General features: G+C 42.9%; 1 protein-coding gene across 1 annotated transcript; it reads right to left on the reverse strand.

Moving 5' to 3' along the window:
• Positions 1-448: 448 nt before the first annotated feature.
• On the reverse strand, positions 449-17,045 carry LOC120529005 (tripartite motif-containing protein 16-like). Its single transcript, XM_039753067.1, has 5 exons — positions 16,411-17,045; positions 14,143-14,238; positions 9,615-9,707; positions 3,464-3,687; positions 449-3,242 (listed from the first exon to the last, which is right to left on the reverse strand). The coding sequence occupies exons 1-5, from the start codon at positions 16,987-16,989 to the stop codon at positions 2,579-2,581; spliced, it is 1,656 nt and encodes a 551-aa protein (XP_039609001.1). The 5' UTR covers positions 16,990-17,045; the 3' UTR covers positions 449-2,578.
• Between the last annotated feature and the right edge of the window lie 2,831 nt (positions 17,046-19,876).

Below are 19,876 nucleotides of genomic sequence, written 5' to 3' on the forward strand. Positions count from 1 at the left end.
GCAGCCCATCACTACTCTGAACTTTTCATTTCCGAAGAGCACCGTCGGCAGAGGCAGTGGATGTTTATTTGAAATCTATTGATTCATCAAAAGTCACACAAACTGGCAGCCCTGGTCTCAGCTGAAGAACTCAAAATCGCTGTAAGTGAGGGCTGGCCTCGGTACGTTAGGCTGGTGCAGGAAATGCGGGTGAGATAAAATCCGAAATGTAGAAGACACGACTGTGGTGGGTTGGCACCCTGCCCAGGATTGGTCCCTGCCTTGTGCCCTGTGTTGGCTGGGATTGGCTCCAGCAGACCCCCGTGACCCTGTGTTCGGATTCAACGGGTTGGAAAATGGATGGATGGATAGAAGACACGATGAGAGGTCTGGCCGCTATTAACTCCACAGCTGCACAACTTGACTGCTGTAAACTCCCCCTTCCAGGTGATATAAAAGAAACACAGTCTGAACTCAGAAAGGACTTTAATTCCTGTTGCTGTGGTCTGTAAATAAAGTTAAATACATACGCTCAGTCACACCATTATATTCAAGTACTCATTTTAACTACTCTGCACATCTAACTTTAACATACATTTGAACCTTTTTATATTAAATTGTAGCGGTCAGGTGCCGCTAAGATTCACACCGTCAAGATGACGGTGATTTATTTAATTTTTATAGTGGATCACAGGGACGTTACCAACCTTGGCTCGACCCACACACACTCACAGCAGAGACAGCACACTGGGGAATAACAATTTTTAAAGAATGTAATGCAATTAAATCATATAAATGAAAACAATAATACCACCCCAGAACCCCTACGGCGATATTACATCAAACATATAAACACAAACAACTTCACACAGCAAAGTCAATGGAAACAACACCGGATGAAATGATAGATGATGATAGTGAGTCCAGAGACCTGCACGCTGCAAGGGAATGAAAAACAGTCCTACCGGTAGCCACTGTAAGGGTGAAGATGGATGGATGGTTCAGGAGCGCTCCTTTTCTTGCGGGGAAGCCAATGAATCCATAATCAATCTTCAGGACACAGGTAGACAGAAGACAATCCCGACTCCAACAATGAATAACACAAAACTAATTACGGCTTAAACAACAGAAAGCAGTCTCACAGTTAAACTGAACCAAAATACAACAATAAAACACACTTTCTTTCCTTTGGCCACCTGCCCTCCTTTTAAACTACTTTGACCACCAGGGACTGCTGGGAGATGCAGTTTAAATTCATAGTAGTAGCACTGCTACCAAATTATCGAGAATAAACCTACTTTTCCGCAAGAACGCACAGCATTAATGGCTCAGGTTAAATGGGAAAAGGGCAAACTGATCTTACAACATGCAGTAAGTAAACAAATCAACGAAAAAATAGCAAAGCATGAACTTTCACCTGGAAGTACGTAAGAAAAAGTTCCACAACTGCGTTCTAAAGCTATGCCAATAGAGGTCGCCATTTAACTTGGCTAAGGACTTTATGACAAGAATCTTACACAACCTAACAAAGTCGCACTCTCCTTAAAGCTAATGACAATATTAAGAAATTTCCACTAAATATCCATTTGATCAAACCCAAATCTTTCCTCCCCCTCAGCCTTGCCATTCATTTAATATTGAGAGTGGCCACTAGAGGGGGCAGTTTGGCTACAGAAGAATCAGCTCACCTGTCAGCTCTGAAGGTCATGTGACTGTGTGATCGCGTCACCCTTATTTTACTCTTAATTCATTTAAATCTTAATTAGTTTTAGATATAATATTTAAAGTTCTTTATTTTATTCTTGTGTTTTTACTTTATTCTTATTTCTTTTCCACTGCACTGTATTCTGTTCTCCCCCCTTCACTGCTGACCTTTCCCATGTGTGTAATATGGCGGGTGTCCACTGCACTTCAGTCCCACCCCTCAGTCCTCCTGTTAAAGTCTCCATTCGTCTGACTCTCTGATTGTTTCTCATTCTCTCCTTTCATGTTTTACTGCTCAGGATTTCATGGAATGCTTTCTGCTTTTATCTTTTAAATTTCCTTTTTGTATTAATTGCTGTGTAAAATTTAGAGTGGCCACAAGAGGCAGTAGTTTGGCGACTGACCAATCAGTGACCCCTTCTGTCCATTCCTTGTCTTTGTTATCTGCTTTTCAATTTCAGGTTTGTGGACGAGGTGGGCCAACTCTGGAGGGGGTGCCAGTACATACTGAGTCTGTATAGCGCCTTTCAGTTGTGGTGATCCAGCAGGACCACATGCCTCCTACTTAACAGGTGACATTCAGTGACACTTGGGGGCCTCAGTAGTTGTTGGGGTGTCAGCCTGAAGGACATGTGGCTGTGAATCAACAGTGACCCCTACTGGTCAGACTGGTCTGAGGTGTCACCGCCCCTTATTAAGACACACACATCTGATTGGCTAATCAAACCCCAATAATAGTGGACACCCTGACAGCCGCACTCGTCCCACATTATCATTCAAAAATTCAATCACAGAGGTGCCCCCCCAAGCCCCCAATCCTTTAAATTTAATTTCACCCCAAACACAAAGACACCTGCGCTTGTGGGGATATCAAATGACACGTAAAGGGTACTGGTCAGTGGTCACATGGTGTCAGATGGCTGATTGTTACACTGCAGTTAAGACCAACACTAAACCCTGGATAGAGGGGCTCAGTGAAGGAGGTGTTGAACCTGTGCAGGAGGGTCATTGTGTGTGAGACGCTATAAAATGACAGAGAGCCAGCAGGCCAGTCCAGATACACACCTATTCTGGGGCTGTAGGGGCCACTGATTACCATCCCCTTGTTATTGTGATGCACAGAGTACCTGGAAATAAACCACTGCAAACTCCAGGACTTGTTGTTGTATCCAAGGCCGCACTCCTCGCCCCGTCCTTTCCTTCTCAGTCCTTTATATGCAACTCCAATATCCACAACATATCCACTGCACTCCACCTCCCAGTAACAGCGAGTCCCAGTCAATGCCTCTTTGCACAGAACTTGTTCCCAGCAGTCAAATCTGTCAGGATGATCAGGATATTCGGTTTTTGCACTCTCACGTGTCACCTTCTTGTTCCCTTCAGACAGATGGAGCCATGTGTGTGCTGTGTTGATGTCCAGTGTGAGGGGACAGAAGTCTGAAAGGACAGAAAAGAAAACAAGTGAGGAAATCTGGAAGTGTGTAATGGGACTGGGAGCGAAGCGTGCTTGAGAGTTTGTGTGAAGAAGTGACGAGCTGCTGAGATGAGTCCATGGTGGTCTTTATGACACGGTTAGTGACACGAGATGTCTACAGGTCTGCACAGATGAAGAGCACAGCAGACCTCACCACACGCTCTCATTTATTTTTGGAGTGTGCAGTTGGTGAGCCATACCAGACACCAATGGAGAATGTGATTAAACTTTGTGAAACTAAACGAGGACTTACTGTGAAATATTATATTTCTTTATCTGGTATAAGAAGTCCAATTGCCGCTGTGCCTTCTTAGTGATGTGGTGGTGTTCATGTCCCAGCTGAGAGTGTCTGTGATTGTTGTGCTCTGAACGTTGAAGGAGTCCACCATATTGACTGCTGAATCATTGATTTCTAGTGTTAGAGGTTGTGACTGCTGTTTGTGAAAGTCAATGGTCATTTCCACTGTCTCGGGGGTCTTGAGCAGCAGGGTTTTGAATGTCACCAAGACACAAGACGAGACCCCTCTTTTCTAGAAGGTGTTTCATTGCTGTTAGTAATTTGACCAATAATGGTGGTCTTAATGATTTAACTGAAGGATCAGTGGACCTGCAGTCATTGGGGTACAAGGAGCAAAGTAGGGGGGCAGTCCACAGCCTTGAGGGGCACCTGTGCTGATACAGAGACCGTCTGAGAGGTGGGAGTCCACACAAACATGCTAATGTAGCAGCAGACTCCAGCGCCTTTGACTTGGTGTGATGATCAGCATCTCTAACTGCTCTGTAAAGCAGAAACCCCAGCAGTTCTAATGTGGAGTCAGGAACTGATGCAGTAAGCCAGGTGTCCACACAGCAATATGCTGACCAGAGAGAATAATCCTTACTGGGGCTGAGAAGAAGATGAAGTTCATCTGTTTTGGGCCTCAGTGGTCTGACGTTGATAAAACTAGTAAGGGAAGGGGCACTCGACAAGAGCGTCTCCTGAACCCCACCAGAGACTTACACCAGAGGGAGTTACTTGGCTGGGAGTCCGAGTCTACAGTCAGAGGTTCATAAGTGCTAAATCCGTATGAAAGTGTCTTTAATCAGTGGAGGAGAAATGAAGTCCAATCCCAATAGACAGGAGCTGATCTCGTGTGTATGTAATCCTCATATTGTTACAAAAGGCAAAGTTAACAGAGAAAAACAACACATCAGCAGCGAACAAACAACTGTGGCTGCCCTGATCAGCGCCATCATTATGAGCAGAAGGTCACCGTCGAGGTCAGATTTCAAATGGACTGTCCACATGGACTACTGGCTTTATTAAATGACATTTTCATTGTCACAGTCCACCTCTTTAATTTAAAATCAATCCACTGTCACACTTCATCACAAACTGACAGCTCAATGATTTACAGGCCAGCAAACAAGACGGCAATTGAGTGCTGAGAGATGTGAAGTTCATGAAGAAAATCATCATGGAGTGAACTGAAGCTACTCAGTCATTAAAGGAAACAATTCATTTAGTAGAAATTAACTTTAAAATCTAAAGATGCAGGTTCAAAATAATGAAAGGTGTGAAGAAGTGTTACTGAACTGTGAGAACTCGAGTCAGGACAGCATGACGGCTGATGGGTTGGAGCTGCGGCCTCACAGATTGAGCTTCACGACTTTGAATTTGGTGACCAGTAGTTGTCTTTGTCTGGTCAGCATGTTCTCCTCGTGTCACTCCTGGTTTTCTTCACACAATCCACAGACGTGCATGTTGGATGAATTGGCGACTCTTAATTGGCCTTGTGTGGTTGTGAGCACCTGACTTAACAAAACGCAGACTGAACTGGATTAAACTGGTTTGACAATGCTCTGTGAAAATTCACTTCAATGTAAACCCACCACGGTCATGATGGTCTGCTGACCTGAATGAATCCTATTTATATCATTATATGTCACCTGTCACGTCTGTCTCTAGTATTTGTGTCACCGACATGCCCCCAGTAGTTTTGGTCTCTTTCCACTTTTTTAACAAGAATCCCAATTTTCTGTCAAATAAGAGTAAACTGACCACAGTGATTGTCATCCGCCATTCTTATTCCACACAGCAGACTCTTTTTTTTTTTTTTAATTTCAGATGAACCCAATAAAATAAATGACAATGGCGTGAACACAATTATTGGGACCCTCACCTAATTGTCTCTAATCGACTTTTTTCAGGTGAGACCTGCCTTCAAACACTTCCTGTAGCTTTGGATGAGACTTCTACTCCTCTCAATGCCCACCCGGCCCACTCTTCTTGACGTCCGATGTTGACTTGGATTCAGTTCAGGGCCCATAGCAGACACTTCACAACATTCCAATGTCTTCTTTTCCCCCATTCTTGGTGGTCTCAGCTTGGTGACATTTGCTCCCAAACACCTTGATGATCTCCTGATTTCATTGTGACCTTCACGGATTCAGCACTTCAACCTCAGTCCATTAATGGCGTCGCTTTGTCTTCTGTGGACACAGAGCTGCTGTGACTCATCATAAAGCTCTCATTTCGTTTCTTCAGTCCAAAGTCTTCAGCACTGTGGCTGATTAACACGCAGTTTAGAAAACTCCAGTTTGTGTTTGTACTTCAGAAGTAGAGTCTTCTACCATGGAGCCCACTGTCATTGACACAGTAACAGACTGTGTGACTTGACTTCTGTTGTCCTTTGATCTCGGAGGTCAGCCTGAGTCTCTCTTGATGTTTTCTTGTTTTTTCTCCTCCATTTAAACTCTACTTCTGTTCAATCTGAGGTCAGCTTTACTCTGGTGGTCTCATCACGGAGGTGGGCTACAGTCCTGCGGATCCTCAAACATCTTGAGAATATTAGCAGCTGTGCTCACTGGAACATGAAGCTCTGTGGAGGTGGTCTTGTAGTCTTCACCTTGACCACCCTTGGCTGTGACCTTCTTCATCTCCTCCTCTTCTCTTGTCCTTATTCAGTGTGAGGCACACAATGACACAACACAGCAGAGTGAGGACTTGACTGAGTGACTGAAGACCCCGGTGACACTCATTAGAGGAATCAGTCAGCTTGAGATGTCACGACAGTCCAGTGGGGTCTTTGAATTTCTAAGGACCCCCAATAATTTCCTCTGCCATTTTAATTTGTTTTAATGTTTAAAATTTATGAAGTCGAGAACTCAAAGCAAAGTGTCTGCTCTGTGGAGTAAAGAATGGAGAATGACGAGGACTTATTTCACATAAAACAGTACTTCATTTTTAAATTAATACTGTGTCTGTATATACAGTCATGTGAAAAAGTAAGTGCACCCCATGATGTGGATTTTATTTTTTCTTTTCCTTTTTTAAAATTTGTGGACATATCAAGACTCGGGTTAAACAGACGACTTTGGTGATTCACTGCCTGAGTCTCTCTATCCCATAATGCACCAGTCACAGGACCCCCATCACTCTCATCCCCTCAGTCACACAACACTCAGACTTTCATATCCTAAGCCTGTCCTGGTCTATTAAAACTTCAATGATTTTTATTGTGATGATCCATTCAGTCAAAGCACAAACTCACATTTTAAAAAGTCGTCTCTGCTCTGAGGTTCAGGAGGCTGGAGGGTGAAAACTGGAACGTCATGAGCTGAAAATAAAAAGAAAAGAGAAGAAGAATGGAAACTGTGAAGATGACATTGTGTGATCTTAGTTTAGTTCTTAAACACGTATTACAAATGCAGAGGAGTTCAAATAAAACATTTATAAAATATACAAGGGCTGGCAAATTAGGCCAAATGTCAATTTGAATATTCATATTAATAATAAACATACAGGGAGTCAGAGAGTATTGAGGCCCCTTAACTTTCTGCGCACTTTACCGTGTTGTTGATTTAATTTTAAATTGATTAATGTGCCTTTGTGCTCATCAGTCTACACTCAGTAAACCATCAGAAAGGTCTGCAAATGTATTACAAATCAAAACTGAAACTTCTCCTTCCTAGAAGTATTCAGACACTTAATTCAGGTCTTTGTGGATGCCCCTTTGGTGGTCTTCATGACTAAGTGTCTCTTTGAGTTTTGCGCTCCTGGATTTGGCCAGTTGATCCCATTCTTACTGGAAGATCCTCTCAAACTCTGTTAGATTTCAAGTGAAGTGTCTCTGAACTGCCATCTTCAGGTCTCTCCATACACGTTCTGTGGAGTCTCAGTCTGGTCACTCGAGGACACTCAGACTTGTCACAAAGCCACTCCAGAGCTGTCTTGGCTGTAATCTTCAGGTTGTTGATCCATTGCCCAGTCTGAGGTCACAGGTTTTCTTTAAGGACCTCTCTGTATTTGACAGTACTTCTCCCTCCCTAAATTCTGACCTGTCACTTTGTCCCCATAGCCTGATGCTGTCACCACCATCTTCACTGTAGAGATGGCATTAGGCAGATAGTAAACAGTGCCTGGTCCCCTCCAGACATCCGGATTGGTCTTCTGTCTAAAGAGTTAAATGTTTGTCTTTTCAGATCATTGAATCTTTCCCTTGATACTTTCAGGCTGTCATTTGTCTTTTACTCGAGAGTATCTTCTGCCTGACCACTCTACCATAAACTCTTGATTTGTGCAGCTCTGCTGAGATGGCTGTCCTTCCTACAGTTTCTCTCATCTCAGCAGAGGACGTCTGAAGTTCTGTTGTATTGACCATTAGGTGTTTGGTCACCTCCCTGACCAAGGCCCTTCCTTCCCAGTTGCTTCATCCCTTAACACTGATCTTTGCCTCACTCTTGAACTCCATAGGTTGTTTTTTGTGCTGACATACAATGTCATAAATATGCTGTATTTTATAAATATTGACAAGCAGGTACAGTTGGGGACATCTTCAGGGCTCCATCTAGTGAAAAAATTACTTTTTTTTAAGAAAGTATATGGAAATCGTATAAGGAGTGTAACATTTCAAGTTAAAATTCCAAAACATCTGATAAAGAACAACTGATTATTAAGAGAGTCTGTTATCACTCAGCTAATCACTGTGAAAGCACTATATAGTAAAAAATTATTAACAGCAAAGGATGGCAGATAAATGTGAAAGAGCAGGCCTTCTTCAGTGTACTCCTATTGTCACTCTGGTCCTCCTAATGGACTTCAATAACAAACACAATTTCACCAGACACTCACACTTACCTGATGGAGTCCTTGTCATGATGTCCCCCTGGCTGATCTTCTCCAGACTTTTTTTCAGACCTGACAGCTCCTTTCTCAGGCCCTCAGAAGAGAATTCAGCAGTGACAGTGAAGCTCAGCAAGTCTCCATCAGCAGGAAGGACACAGCGGGATGAGAAAGTCTGCATCAGGAGAGAAGAGGGGATGAGATTTCAGAAAGGAGACATTAAAAAATAAGTAATGCTGATAAGATGAGGGTCTTCTGAATTAAGGATGAGTGTGGTGGGCAGTCAGCGTGGATTTAGATGGTGAGAATACCTGTCATTGACTTGTTGGTTATTTATGAGAGAATATTTGGTGGAGTGTAGTGGAGCATCAGAGATCATCGACCTTAACTATCAATGAGCTTTTCACGTAGAACTCCATGAGAGGAGACTCAAGAAAAAGGGACTGAGGGAACAAGTGGGCCCAGAATTGATTTGGCACACAAAATAAAGTATTGGGATTTTTATGGTACTGAGGCAAACTTAATTAAATTAAATGTAAAGACTAACACATATAGGGAGAAAGCTCTTCAATATGATTATACAATTGAAGGTCTGCAACTCAGAAGTGTGACTTGTAAAGAAAGCTTGGGAGCCTTTGTGTCTTCATCACCATCATCAACCACATAAAGTAGAGAATGCTGTGGCAAGCTGAGTTATATAGTGACCACCATGTGTGGAGTGTAAATCAAGAAGAGATTCTCCCTAACGTCTGCTAAACACAGTTGACATCAGGACTATTGTGTGTAATGTGAGAGAAAAGTACACAAGAAAAACAAGAGATGAGACTGGACTGTGGGGTCTGAGCTGGGAGAAATGCTGAAGGAATTGAGTCTCATCTGTTTAAGGATGGAGATATCAGAAGGCGGCCTGGCAGAATAGGTGGCACAATCCTTTATTAGACGTCATCATTTTTTTCATAAAAGTTCACTTTTTCACGCAGATAATTGTAGATTCATCTCTCTGTCACGTACATGAAGGTACCAACTTTGAGATATTTGTAAATAGAATATATAAAATGTTAAGGAAATATGAAAAGATGATATATGCAGAGCTAAATGGCCTACTCTTGTTATGTTGTACAAACTCCTCATATCTTTTAAATTTATCTCTAAATGTTCTCATGTCCTACACACCCCAGTCTGATCAGACTCTTTGTGAAATGTCGCTCTCACCTGTAGAAAATGGAGATTGTGCTCGGTCTCTGAAAGCTCCTTCAGTTCTGCTTCTCTTCTCTTCAGCTCCTCAATGTCCTTCTCCAGTTGCTCCATGATTCCTTCAGCCTTCTCTGTTTCTCTTTTTTCTTGTTCTTTGATCCTCTCAGTCAGTTTCCTGTGCACTTCCTCAATGCACCGTATCAGAGCAGTGAAGCTGTTCTCATTTTCTTCCACAACTCTTTCCACAGAAATCTGAATAAATAGGATAAAGATTTAGAATTGAGTCATCTGATAAAAACAACCAATCACAAGACACATTTGTTGTTATTTTAATGTCATGAATGACATTTTGTATTGGCTGGAGTTATTGCTGGTACTTTATTTGCAGATGGAATGTCAGTTGCAGACCACCACCCAGATAATATATTACCCCCAGTATGCCGAGTAACTTCCCCTCTCTGCTGATGCTCCCATTAAGGAAATTGCAGGACTTTATGGGATACGCAATCATGAAAGACATCCTTGTAAAGGATCTTGAAAGCCATTGGCAGAAACTGCTGGGGGACAGCTCTGCTGTCTGGTGAGGACTCCATTTGACCTGTGAGTTTTTATAAAAGTCTGCCTTTACAAAGGGCATCTCCTGCTCAGCCTGTGGTTTCAGAGTAGAGAAGGACAACACACACCTGGAATAAAGAAGAAGAAGAAGAAGAAGGTGTATTTGTATTGAGGAGTAAACTTGTGTGTTAGAAGGTAATTGTGTGAAAATATAAATATTTCTGGCACGGTGGCACAGTGGGTAACGCTGCTGCCTCGCAGTTAGGAGACCCGGGTTCGTTTCCTGGGTCCTCCCTGCATGGAGTTTGCATGTTCTCCCCATGTCTGTGTTGGTTTCCTCCCACAGTCCAAACATATGCAGGTTAGGTGCATTGGCGATTCTAAATTGTCCCTAGAAAAAAAAAAAAAAAAAAAGACATCACCATGTCAGACCTGTGAGATGGAGATATTAAACAAGAGGGACTAGGTGTTGGTCAAGGAGCATCAGATTTCATTTAATTTCATAAAATCTCTGCTTATTTACCCTTCATCATCTCATTGTAAGGCTCTCAGCTGTGAGTCTTTATTTTCATGTTTGAAGTATTTCTACTTAATTTTTGAACTTTATATTATAACTAATGAATTTCGTATTGCAGCTTTGGCTCATACTTGTATGATGACACCTGGCTGTGTGTTACTACGTGGGAATTAAATGTAAGGTAAAAGGTGTATGCTTTCTATGATCATCAACCCCAAATCTGGTGGTCTTCTGTTGTTTTTAGAACTTTGCACATCTGCACACTGACTCAGATAACTCTGTGACAGAAGGCAGGGATGAGAAGCCCTAAAAGGTCACCTCAAACCATCCTCTAGAAAGAGGGAAGAAATGATAATATGGAATTTATTTACTATATAATTTAGAAGAAGCTTTAGTCCAGATGCATAGTGTCTTATATGGTGTTTGCCTTTTGGTACACATCCGGAAAACCTCCCTGGTTGGTTGGATAGGCTCCTGGCCAGAGCAGGGAAGGAAGGATCCAGTTGTCATTGTCAAATATGTCCAGTTGTATTTGAGCAATTATAAGAGGTTGGATCAGACCACCAGTGCAGGACAATTTAAAGACTTTGGTTCAAAGCTGAGTAGCAGTAGTGAAATAGTGATCAGACGTTCTGCCTAACCCACACATGAGTCTACATAAGACTGAGGAAATTAGATAGATAGAGGGCATCCAGAAAGTATTCACAGCGCATCACTTTTTCCACATTTTGTTATGTTACAACCCATCCATCCATCCATTCTCTAACCCATCCATCCATCCATCCATTTTCTAACCCGCTGAATCCAAATACAGGGTCACGGGGGTCTGCTGGAGCCAATCCCAGCCAACACAGGGCACAAGGCAGGAACCAATCCTGGGCAGGGTGCCAACCCACCGCAGGACACACACAAACACACCCACACACCAAGCACACACTAGGGCCAATTTAGAATCGCCAATCCACCTAACCTGCATGTCTTTGGACTGTGGGAGGAAACCGGAGCGCCCGGAGGAAACCCACGCAGACATGGGGAGAACATGCAAACTCCACGCAGGGAGGACCCGGGAAGCGAACCCGTGTCCCCTAACTGCAAGGCAACAGCGCTACCACTGCACCACCGTGCCACCCCATGTTACAACCTTGTTCCAAAATGGATTAAATTCATTTTTTTTCCTCAGAATTCTCCACACAACACCCCATAATGACAACGTGAAAAAAGTTTACTTGAGGTTTTTGCAAATTTATTAAAAATAAAAAAACTGAGAAATCCCATGTACATAAGTATTCACAGCCTTTGCTCAATACTTTGTTGATGCACCTTTGGCAGCAATTCCAGCCTCAAGTCTTTTTGAATATGATGCCACAAGCTTGGCACACCTATCCTTGGCCAGTTTCGCCCATTCCTCTTTGCAGCACCTCTCAAGCTCCATCATGTTGGATGGGAAGCGTCGGTGCACAGCCATTTTAAGATCTCTCCAGAGATGTTCAATCAGATTCAAGTCTGGGCTCTGGCTGGGCCACTCAAGGACATTCACAGAGTTGTCCTGAAGCCACTCCGCTGATATCTTGGCTGTGTGCTTAGGGTCATTGTCCTGTTGAAAGATGAACCGTCGCCCCAGTCTGAGGTCAAGAGTGCTCTGGAGCAGGTTTTCATCCAGGATGTCTCTGTACATTGCTGCAGTCATCTTTCCCTTTATCCTGACTAGTCTCCCAATTCCTGCCGCTGAAAAACATCCCCACAGCATGATGCTGCCACCACCACCATGCTTCACTGTAGGGATGGTATTGGCCTGGTGATGAGCGGTGCCTGGTTTCCTCCAAACGTGACGCCTGGCATTCACACCAAAGAGTTCAATCTTTGTCTCATCAGACCAGAGAATTTTGTTTCTCATGGTCTGAGAGTCCTTCAGGTGCCTTTTGACAAACTCCAGGCGGGCTGCCATGTGCCTTTTACTAAGGAGTGGCTTCCGTCTGGCCAGTCTACCATACAGGCCTGATTGGTGGATTGCTGCAGAGGTGGTTGTCCTTCTGGAAGGTTCTCCTCTCTCCACAGTGGACCTCTGGAGCTCTGACAAGTGACCATTGGGTTCTTTGTCACCTCCCTGACTAAGGCTCTTCTCCCCTGATTGCTCAGTTTAGATGGCCGGCCAGCTCTAGGAAGAGTCCTGGTGGTTTCGAACTTCTTCCAATTACAGATGATGGAGGCCACTGTGCTCATTGGGACCTTCAAAGCAGCAGAAATTTTTCTGTAACCTTCCCCAGATTTGTGCCTCGTGACAATCCTGTCTTGGAGGTCTACAGACAATTCCTTTGACTTCATGCTTGGTTTGTGCTCTGACATGAACTGTCAATTGTGGGACCTTCTATAGACAGGTGTGTGCCTTTCCAAATCATGTCCAATCAACTGAATTTACCACAGGTGGACTCCAATTAAGCTGCAGAAACATCTCATGGATGATCAGGGGAAACAGGATGCACCTGAGCTCAATTTGGAACTTCATGGCAAAGGCTGTGAATACTTATGTACTGTACATGTGCTTTCTCAATTTTTTTATTTTTAATAAATTTGCAAAAATCTCAAGTAAACTTTTTTCACATTATCATTATGGGGTGTTGTGTGTAGAATTCTGAGGAAAAAAATGAATTTAATCCATTTTGGAAAAAGGCTGTAACATAACAAAATGTGGAAAAAGTGATGCGCTGTGAATACTTTCTGGATGCACTGTAGATAGATAGATAGATAGATAGATAGATAGATAGATAGATAGATAGATAGATAGATAGATAGATAGAAAATGGATACATCATAGAATCTGACTGACATTATGACTGAAATGAACGGCACTTTTTATTCACCACACTGCACATGTTTGCACATTTTATAGCCCTCTGGTTATAAGTCACTGGGTCACTGATGTTCTGAACTATTTGAAATTGGTAAAAAAAAAAAAACAAAGTCTCACTTAGAAGTTCTCTTCAAAGATTTTTTTTAAAAATATGTCAAAATCTAATTAATAAAACTTTAGAATAAGCAATCATAGCAGAGGAAAAGGATATTATGCCTTTTTATTTATTTATTTACTTTCATAAATTATTTTGGTCCTCTTTCTCTTGGGTGATTCTTGTTTGGTAGTTTTTTTTTTTTTGTTTTTTTTCTTCCTGTTTTCTATTTTAACTTTGTTTTTTTTTTATTATTATTTTTAGTTGGAATTTGAAAGTCATTTCATGTATACATTGAACTTGATTGAATGCAATGCTACTTTCTTAAAACAAACAAAAAAAAATTAACCATTAAAAAATGTTGTGCCTGCTGATCTAATTCAGAACATCGGCATCGACCTTCAGTGTGAGTTTCTGTCAGTAGAGTTAAGTCCCCTTTAAGCAGCTGATGGAATATCAGAGGACTTTAGGGTGATGCTGTCTGAATCTCCACTGAGTAACACCTGGGATTTTGTTAACAGTGAAAGGCCATGAAGGACAACCCAACATGTCTTCTCTAACACTCCCTTCTCGTGTCCCTACTCATCATCATTAGTGAAGCTCTGCTGCTCTTCAAGTTCTCATTTATTTCTCCCCTCTTTGATGTGAAGTGTTGTCTTCATATTCCACTCACCTTCATCTCCTCCATCGCCCTCCTCGTCTCCTTCAGTGTCTTCTCTCTCTCCTCAAGTCTCCTCTTGATGTCACTCAGTGTCGCCCCTAGCTGTTTCTGTTTGGACACACAAGAGGACATGCTTGGTCAGATCAGAATTCACATTCACTTTGTGATTTCTTCTTCTCTTTGTGTGTCCTGATATTTTCACGACACATTTGTTTTACATTTCATGACACAACTTAGATTTGATTTAACAAACAGGAATGACAAAAAAGACTAAATTAAAAACTACTTTTCTTAACTACCAAGTTACAGTCAGAAGTGCTGAAAAAATGTACAACTGCCATGTAAACTGAGATCACTTGATTTCCTCCTTCAGCAATTCACTAGAGATGTTGTATGTGGGGTCTCTCTTACTTGTGCACTTTGATTTCCTTTACTTGGCAGGACTGAATGTGCCGCTCACGTCCATCTCTGCTACAGGTGGTCTTCAGTTCTTACAGTCTGGCACTACGTTACACTTTGGAGTAGAAGAGATCATTTAGCCTTTGTGATGGCTACAATAAGGGTCTTACTACAGGGCAGAAGCTAATCCAGGGGCAGAGATCAGAGTTGTAGTGCTTGCAAAGAGTTATAAAGGACGAAGTGGACTTGCTGCTGTAGGTGTCTTGGATGCACAAAAATACAACCTTTTTACTGCTAATTGGTGCTAAGTGTTGGCCATCACATTTGTAAGGGGTTGAGTTTTGTCTCTTTTTTCAATCACAAAGTGATAAAGAGTGACATACTGAGACATCACTGGGTGTCATTTTGCTGTGGTTGATCAGACTGATCAGATGACACCAAAAACTATCAAGTGAACTGACATCTGAGCTGAAGTTGCAAGTCAACAAAAGAGGGACAGGCAGAGGCAGCTTAAGAAAATGAGCTGAGCCAATGTGACACTACAGTAATTGAATGAATGAATGAAGAAGCACCAAATGGTGAACTGAAGTTAAGTGTCTTTATCTAAACTTATTGTACATTGTGGTTGTGTGGTAGTGAAGGGGGTTTTTAAAACTGACTTAGATGGTCAGACTTACACTTCTAGCAAGTTCTTTACACTCCTGCTGGACTTGTTAGAGTTTGTGAAAGCTCAGAGTCTTTGTCATAATCATACATTAGGTGGGATTATCACTTAGGGGTTTGACATTCATAATGTCCTTATTGTTACAATAAATAAAATGATTTCTAATCACTAATGAAGTGCATGATTTGATTTTTCATTAAAATAAGAAAATCTACATTGGAATAGTATATTGAAAATTCTGAGCTGAATTTATTGTTAATTATCTTACACTTAACTCTGGAGAACAACATAGATTGACATGTGACTATGATGTGTCTCTTAAAAGGCCTTGAGATCAGCCCAAATTTAACCTCAAGTTCTTTAATAATGGACAAACAAGACAAACGCAAACAACCCGCTAAGCACACGTACCACGTGTCTCTATTGATGTGTCAAGCCTTGTGTTGAATTATGTTTATGATGACACTGCATGGTCACTTACAGTAACATCATCTTGCTAAAAATACCTCATGAGGGTCAGAATGTCAGACATTACTACGAGTAGCCCACGTGACTCTTGCACCACTGCCACTGGACAGTTGTGGTCTGCAGGTTGTAGTTTGAACTTCACTGCCTGAGATGCTCAAAGAACATCAACTCAGTTTAATGAGAGCACTCGGCTCACTCGGCTGTCCGCTAATAACTTTGGGTGTCTCATCCTGGACTGTTTCACGCCTTACACACAGTGTCACCAGGATAGGCTCCACAGCCCTTGGATATCTTTAAATATGACATTTACATTTTTACATTTATTTTACTTGGCAGAAGCTTTAATCTAAAGCAACTTACAAACGCGGTAAACATAATCGAGTAACATTAGGCCTGGGCCTGTTTGTTCAGCAAGTGTAGCAGGACAGTTGATACAAGTTGATTGCCATGAGTGAGAAGATGTGACAACTAACAAATAGCTTATAATCGATAAATCATTTCTACACAGGAAAAGAGTTGGGATTGAGACCTGATAACACACAGAGGTGACATCACCAGACCGAGTGGGAGAGAAGGAGCAGAGGACTTCAGCAGGGTCTCCATATACTAAGGTGATGATCCACTGACTACTCTGTAGGCAACAATGAGGGTGTTAAGATGGATGAATGGATTTCTTTGTCTCACTACATTACAAATCCCTTAACTACTGTCATTCATTTTGTTTTCATCAAAGACTAAACTCCACTCACCTCTTTTTCTTCTCTTTCCATCTCCAGCTCGACTATTTCATGATTTTTATGTCCAGTCACCACACACATCAAGCAGATACAGGTCTCATCAGTTTTGCAAAACATCTCCAGACTTTTCTGATGTTTCTCACAGAGTTTCTCCTTCAGATTTCTATCAGGATCAACCAGCTTGTGTCCCTTCCAGGCATCTCCTTCATAGTGAGGCTGCAGGTGAGTCTGACAGTAGGAGGCCATGCAGGTTAGACAGGACTTCACTGCTCTGAACTTCTTCCCAGTACAGAAGTCACACTCCACATCTCCAGGGCCAGCATAACTCTGAGACTGAGGAGGACTGAGTGCCGTCTTCTTTAATTTCTTAACGACTTCATTCAGCAGAGTGTTTTTGTTCAGCTCAGGCCTTGTGGTGAAGGTGTGTCTGCACTGAGGACAGCTGCACTCTTGATTCTGATCCCAGCAGTCCGTGAGGCACTTCAGACAGAAATTATGTCCACAGAGGATGGTGACGGGGTCAATCAGGGTGTCCAGACACACCGAGCAGGTGAACTCATCCTCTGATACAAACAGCTGCGCTTCAGCCATCGTCAGTCTGAGGAGAGGCAGACAGAGAGAATCAGTCAGACAAACAAGGAAGTGACTTGTGAAGAAACGAAAGTGAAAGTTTGTTGTAAGAGAAGAGGAAGAGGAGGAGGAGATTTAAAGATAAAGCCGAGAGCTCACAGAGAAACCATCTGAGGAGACACTGAGGATGAACAGTTAATGTGAGACAGGAGCTCAATGAGTGAAGACCACCAAGTGACAGAAAAGATGACCTGTCACAGGGGTTCTGTTAAAGTATAATTCTCATCAGTATTTCTTAGTTATTTAAGAAATAACTCAATTTCAAATTCAAGCATGGCGCCCTCTGTGGCAGACGTGTTTGCTCACTCCACTCCATACCGTTTTTGTTTTGTTTTGTGTTTTTGTTTTTCGCCTTCTCTAGAGAGCACAAATGCTTTGCACTACTATCATACAGCAGACAGACATTGCTGGACATTGCTAACTCACACAGTCCTCTGGAATTTATCGGTTTTATACCATCTGAGCTACAGTTTATTGTTCGCTCCTGCAGCCAACACCACAACCATACCCAGGAAGATCCCGTAGCACCGAGCTCGAGTGACCAAGTTGACCCCAAGAGAGTGCTCCGGAGACGGCAACGCAAGCGAGGCAAGAGGGGAGGGCTCCACGCTAGGCTGAAAGCCCACGCTAGTCGACCACCGCTACCCAGCCTCTTGCTAGGCCACATGCCCAGAGGGGACTGGGCGGTCTCTTGGTCTGGAATCCCTACAGATTTTATTTTTTCTCCAGCCGTCTGGAGTTTTTTTGTCCACCCTGGCCATCAGACCTTACTTATTCTATGTTGACTTATGTTTATTTTTTATTGTGTCTTCTATTTTTCTATTCTTCATTTTGTAAAGCACTTTGAGCTACATTTTTTCTGTATGAAAATGTGCTATATAAATAAATGTTGATTGATTGATTGATGCAATCTTTGGAAAACAAATTGGATGAGCTAAGAGCCAGGATTACAGCGCAGTGGGAAATAATTGAGTGCTGTGCTCTAATTTTCCCTGAGACCTGGCTTTCGGACAAAGTCCCAGAATGTGCCGTACAGCTACAGACTCACTCCGTGCACCGAGGAGATCGCACCACAGCCTTCAGTAAGGCTAAAGAGGTGTGTGTGTGTTTATTAACAACTCGTGTTGTGGAGATGTACGGACTGTTTATAAGCACTGCACACAAGATGGGGATTTTTTACTGCTGAAAGGCCGACCCTATTATCTACTGAGGGAATTTACTGTTGTGTTTTTGGCAGCTGTTTACATCCCCCTGAAAGATAACTCCACGGCAATGCTCGGTAAACTCCATGACATCATCAGCGCCTTAGAGACGGCTCATCCCGATGCTGTCTTTATTGTAGTTAGTGACTTTAATCAATGCAATTTACGGACTGTACTTCCTAAATACCACCAACACGTGAACATTCCCACACAAGAGAAGAACACACTGGATCATGTTTACAGCAACATACGCGGTGCATATAGGGCTGCACCCCGCCCCCACATGGACAATCAGACCATGTCTCTCTGTTCCTGTACCCAGCCTACAGACAAAGGCTGAAACAAACAAACCCCATCATTAAGCAAGTTAAACTTTTGACCCCAGAGACTGAGAGCACCCTGCAGGACTGTTTTGTTCAGACAGACTGGGTTGTGTTTAGGGTTACAGCCACTGTAGAGGACTCTTCTATCAGCATACAGGACTATGCTGAGTACGTGACTGAGTACATTAGCACCTGTATTGACAACATCGTGCTCACAATACCAGTCAGGAAGTTCCCCAACCAGAAGCCCTGGATAAACAGTCAGGTACGCCACATGCTGCGTGCGCGCTCTCTTGCATTTAGATCAGGCACTCAGACGGAGTACAAAGCTGCAATGTATGGACTAAGAAAAGCCATCAGAGAAGCCAAAATAGATAGATAGATAGATAGATAGATAGATAGATAGATAGATAGATAGATAGATAGATAGATAGATAGATAGATAGATAGATAGATAGATAGATAGATAGATAGATAGATACTTTATTAATCCCAAGGGGAAATTCACAGGCAGTAAAGAGAGAAGCAGGAGGGCTTCTATTCTACTGCTGACTCTGGACGTATGTGGCAGGGCCTACAGGACCACCACCAGCACAATCAGCTCCACGGACAGTCTGTCGGATGATCTCAACACTTTCTACACCCGCTTTGAGACATCCAGCAACAGCAGGGAGTGGAGGCACACACACACCTGGACCACACAACCCCCCCTCCCCTGCCCCAACGGTCTCTTCACATCAGGTACACAAAGCACTAAGGAAGACGTGCCAATGAGCTGGCTGATGTTCTCTGCTCCATCTTCAGCTTTTCACTCAGTCAGGCCCACCCACCTGCCTGAATGATTACAGGCCGGTAGCACTCACTCCAATCATCATGAATTGTTTTGAGAGAGTGTAGGTGCTGGCCCTACAGTATGCCTACTAGCCCAACAGGACCACCTCAGATGCCATAGCGGCCGCACTACATTTTTCCCTCTCCCATTTAAAGAACAAAGACTCCTATATCAGGATGCTCTTTTTTGACTACAGCTCCACCTTTAACACGGTTATCCCCATAAACTCACCCATAAACTGTCTGCACTTGGCCTGCACCCCAACCTCTGTGACTTGCTCCTAGATTTTCTGACTGGCAGGCCCCAGTCTGTTTGGACAGGCCCCTCTACACCCTGTTCACCCACGACTGTGTCGCCTCCCACAAAGATAACATCATCCTTAAGTTTGCAGATGACACCGCAGTGATTCGACGCATCACTGGTTGGGATGAGGTGGCCTACAGGAGGGAAGTGGCCAGTCTGGTGTCATGGTGTGAGGACAACAACCTCAC

This window comes from Polypterus senegalus, chromosome 4 (assembly GCF_016835505.1).
Source record: "Polypterus senegalus isolate Bchr_013 chromosome 4, ASM1683550v1, whole genome shotgun sequence".
Classification (NCBI taxonomy): Eukaryota; Metazoa; Chordata; class Cladistia; order Polypteriformes; family Polypteridae; genus Polypterus; species Polypterus senegalus.